The sequence below is a fragment of the Lactuca virosa genome, chromosome 9 (genome assembly GCF_052849685.1).
Source record: "Lactuca virosa cultivar CGN04683 chromosome 9, Lactuca_virosa_CGN04683_v6, whole genome shotgun sequence".
Lineage (NCBI taxonomy): Eukaryota > Viridiplantae > Streptophyta > Magnoliopsida > Asterales > Asteraceae > Lactuca > Lactuca virosa.
The window spans coordinates 72,926,243-72,930,975 of record NC_136434.1 but is presented as its reverse complement, the minus strand read 5'-3'; the positions used below and the strand labels follow the sequence as shown (position 1 = coordinate 72,930,975).

At 40.1% G+C, this 4,733-nt stretch overlaps 1 protein-coding gene across 1 annotated transcript; it reads right to left on the bottom strand.

Annotated features, from left to right (window-relative positions):
• Window positions 1-315: 315 nt before the first annotated feature.
• Window positions 316-3,900, bottom strand: LOC145136544 (disease resistance protein RPP13-like). Its single transcript, XM_079070666.1, has one exon. It carries the CDS (start codon window positions 3,678-3,680, stop codon window positions 648-650), a length of 3,033 nt encoding a protein of 1,010 aa, XP_078926792.1. The 5' UTR covers window positions 3,681-3,900; the 3' UTR covers window positions 316-647.
• Between the last annotated feature and the right edge of the window lie 833 nt (window positions 3,901-4,733).

Below are 4,733 nucleotides of genomic sequence, written 5' to 3'. Positions count from 1 at the left end.
CCAAAGATACAGTCCGCATCTCCATAGTTGTATTGTAGCTAAAATTAAACTCAACGGGTCTCTTGTACATCCCCACTATACTAAAAGACACTACAATCATCAATATGTTGCGAATCCATGATGTGTAGAAGTAGGAGATATTGATACCATGATGATATCTTGACCGATTATTTATGGATACACGTCTCTTATGATGGAGAGCACAATCGGTGGAAATCGATCTTGACGCGCTTGAGAAGTAAGAGGAACAAGAGAGTTCATGAGCCTCTTTCTGATTCTCACAATATGTGCGTAAAAAATTAACCATTTGGCTCCTTATGTAATTGTTATGTCATCCACATCCATCACATATTCACATGTCAACATTACATAAGTGCATACATTAAATATGCATATACCAAATATAATATGTCAACATTACATAAGTGCATACACCAAATATGTCATAATGGCAACATTAGGATTATCACCAACTGCTACATTCACTATTAAAATATCACATAAATGGTCCAAGAGTATTCAAAGTAGGAATTATATTCCAACATAAAACACTTGACTAGGAGAAATTTTAATGGTAGATCAATGAAGAAAGACAAAGAAAATTGTAATGGTAAGTTGTAACCATCGAAAGCAAGAGCTCACAAAGCCTATGGAGCAAGTTTCCAAGGGTTGATTGTCATAGATGTATCCTTTGATTTTCTTTTCTTGATCCTCTCCACGAAATCATCCGGCATGTCTGTCAATATCAATTCCTCCAAGCACCTCTGTTTTTGCAGCAATCTACAAGGGATGTCGTTCAAGTTATGGCATCGTCTGATGTCTAGTTCTTTGAGTCTCTCCATTGCTTCTTCCTCCACATCCAATTCCTCCAAATCATTCAGCTTCCACAGCTTCAACACCTCAAGCTTCTTAAATCCTCCTCCATGACAAACCATTCTTTTTCCTATGTACGAATCCCCCAAAAGCCTCAACACCATCAACGAAGGCAGTTGTTCCAATGTCTCCATCGGATCATTGTCTAGCCGAGAGACTGACAGCGTAAGAACCCTAACTGTTGGAGGGAATTCAATCGGAGCAGGTAATCTTTCTAAATTCCCATACAGATTAAGATGAGAAAGTTTCTCCAAATCCCGTAGTGGTTTCAGATCTAGCCTCGAAGGTCGACCCATGTCATCTACAGATATTAACCTCAACGATTGAAGATTTTTCAATTTTGCAATCCATTCAAGCAATACGCCTTGGCTTTTGCTTAGGTTAAACTTAATCCCCAACTCTTTAAGATCAAGCAACTTCCCCAAACCCTCGTTTACTGATATCTTCTCATCTAAAACCAATCCCCATAGCGTGAGGAGACTCGAAGAACTGCTAGGTGGCATGGCAAGTCGAATGTTGTTCAGATTGAGATGACGAAGGTGTTTCAGCTTCCAAATGGAGTCGGGTAAAGTATCTACACAAGTGTGCTTCACATCTAGGGTTTCTAGATAAGTCAGGTCACCCACAGATTCAGGGAGACTCTCTAAGAACGTCCATCTCAGCCCTAGGTACCTCAGATGACACAATTGACCGAGTTTCTCAGGCAGATTAGGTTTGCAAACACCTTCTAGATCAAGCACCCTCAATAATCCAAACCGACTGTTGATAATTCTCCCCAAAAGTATTCCAACTTCTCTTTCTGGCATGTCCTTACGTTGGAAGTTAAACGACACATAAGACCTCAAAAGAGAGGGATCAAAAGTGGAACTATGAGGCTGTGATTGCTGGAGATCGGAGGCATCTATATTTTCTCTGCAACTTGGAAAGAAACAAGAAAGGGAACTCGGAGAAGAAGAGAGAGTGGCGTCTTCTTCCTCGGAATGTGCCCTTCTGGTGGTGGCGGCGGCGGCTCCGGTGGTTGTCATGTGGTGAACCATCCGACGAACACCAAACGGATTTGCAGCATCTTCAAGAGATTCTGAATTGCGGTGGATGTAGAAGAGGCTGATGTCTTGAGCCTTTGGTAGCAGGTAGTCGTGAAAAACAGAGACTAAACGGCAATGTCTAGGGCTGTTGTCGGACCTAAATTTGGTTATCTCAATCATACTCCGATCAACCAAATTATCGAAATATTCCTGTACTAAATCTTCAGGGGAGATTTCTTCGGATCCTTTCTTCACAAACCTTTTCTTCACAAATCCTTCAGCAAGCCATAGCCTGAGCAACCTTCGTACTGGAATATCGTAATCTTTTGGGAAAAGAGAGAGGTATAAAAGGCATAACTTTTTCTGGATGTGAAGGTCATTATAACATAGGCTCAAAACGTCGTCGTCAGAATATTGATTAAGAACAATTACAGAGGACCATCTTGCTATGCTCTTAGTGGATAGCAATTTAGCAATGAGGACGATATTCAGAGAGAGACCTCTGCAGATATTCAAGATCCTACCTCTTGTCATCGGGTGGATTTGATTTTGATCAGCCTCCTTTTCCTTTCCAGCCTTCTTCAGAAACAAACTCCAGCTTTCCTTTGCGTTTAATGGTTGCAAGATATGGGGATTGATGTTCATCTCTCGATTTCTCCAAACTTCACGAGAGGTGAAGATTACCTTACTTCCATTATTTTCGTCAGGAAAAGCTTCTATCAGATCTTCCACCACACCACGACTCCCGACACAATCTATCACAATCAGGTACTTCTTACCCTTGAGGTGATCGAGGAGACTTTGATTTTGATTTCCATTCTCGTTAACCAAACCCACCTTCTTCGACACACTGTGCAAGATACGATCTGCTGTATACTCTTCTGTTACAGAAACCCAATCATGGAGTTCAAAGTGATCCTTGATCTTTCTGTTTCTATAAACTGCACGAGCAAGAGTGGTCTTTCCTGAACCTAATTTACCAACAATCGGGACAAAAATTTCATTTTTCCTCGACTGTTTTTTCACCGGAATGTTGATTCCGTCGATGAATCTAGAAACGTTCCTTTCATGTTGTTGCGTCACCCATTTCACCAAGCTTTTGATGTCATCATCAAGCCCGAAAATCCCGAGTTCTTCTTCTTGATTAGAGAAACTCGACGATATCTGAATCTTCTCCAGATGCGGGATCATTGTGAAAGACCGAGTCAAAAGCCCCCGTTTAGGGCTAGGGCTACTTGGGATTTCTGAAATTACCCAAACATGCGAGGAACTCTTCTGCGTCAGGGGATGTGTTTCGTAGCTGAAATCATCTTCATCATCGTTCTGATATTCTTCTCCGGTGGTGTCAATGTCATCAGAAACGGTTGTCACTGAGTTCTGCTGGGACAATGAACTGTTTGTTCTAACAGACACGTCTCGAGGAGAAGCGGGAATCTGAGTCTGAATTTTCTTGATCTTCCGTTTGAGCCTACGACAGGAGTTAAGATTGTTGAAGAAGAAGGTTATTTTCATTAAGAAACCAAACTTCTTTCTCTGTTGAGCAAATCGGAAGGTGAATTTCTCAACTTCGTCTTCAACCTCATAAAGAACACGAAGATGGTCTGTTGCCCTCTGGGATGCATCTGAATCGCCCTTTTCTTCAGAGAAGCTTTGGAGCTTCTTAAGAGACTTTATGACGCCTTTGAGTTGATGTATCATGACCTTGTTATCGGCTACCGATTCGTCATTCAAGGTGTCTGTCAGCTTCTGTGTAACCACTGCAACCACCGGCTTTACCTCCATTTCAAGATTGAATATCAAGTTTGGGTTTTTTTTTTCTCGATTTTGGGTTCTCTGATCTCACATTGTGAATTTTGTAATATTTGTGTACATATTTATAGTTTCTTTTTTGGTAAATGGTAATCCTTCAAAAAATCTTGGTCAATCCTGATTCTTTCCCACTTAATTGCAACGAATTTGGCGTTAAATTTCTTGTTTGCGACAATTTAGAAAGTTATAAGCATTTGGATACGCGTTAAAGACATTTTGGAGGGTTAAATGCAACGCAATTCGGATAGTCTACTGGTGATGTTAGTTCCTTATGTTTGTAACATGCATTTTCCTTTAATTTTAATAGGAACCTAGCAATGAATTTCCTATATTGGGTTTATCAAGTACTGAAAGTGAAGTAGAAGTCCAAGTTCTTCTATTTTCTTTTAAGGGTATTCTTGTCTTTTAAGATATTTCCATGGTTTTTCCTTTGTTTTCGGGTTTCTTTGTACTTGAAACGTAACCTCCAAGCTTTGTCATCAAGATGTCTATTTCTTTTTTATTTATGTTAGATATGTATGTTCCCAATCTATTTTTGTGGAGTTTTATGCTTATCATGCAACACGGTTTGTGGGCTGTGGCTGTTTTCGACGCAGAAAGGAACTAAGAACAACAAAATACTCAAGAAACCTAACTTGAAATTGTAATATTAATTTCCAAGGTGATCATTTTACGTTACATTCAACCTCTTTTATAAGAGGGCATACATTTGGTATAATAGGGATGAGCATGATCGTATTCTTAATCATTTGTCGTAAGGACACGTATTAGAAATATTATTCATAGTACCGGGGGTGTGGTGTTCATAAAGTGATGGTGACATCTTTATAACTTTTGTCATTTTTAAAAATAGTTAGGGTGTAGTGTTCATAGTGTTCACCGTAGGTAAGGAAGAAAAAGAGTAGAGAGAGAAAGACACAACAAGTCTCAATGCCAACCGTAGAAACCCACCTGCGGTACTGGCGGTAAAAAGGAAGTTGCGGCCCGGTGTTTACCGGCAGTAAACATGCCACGTTTGCACTCACC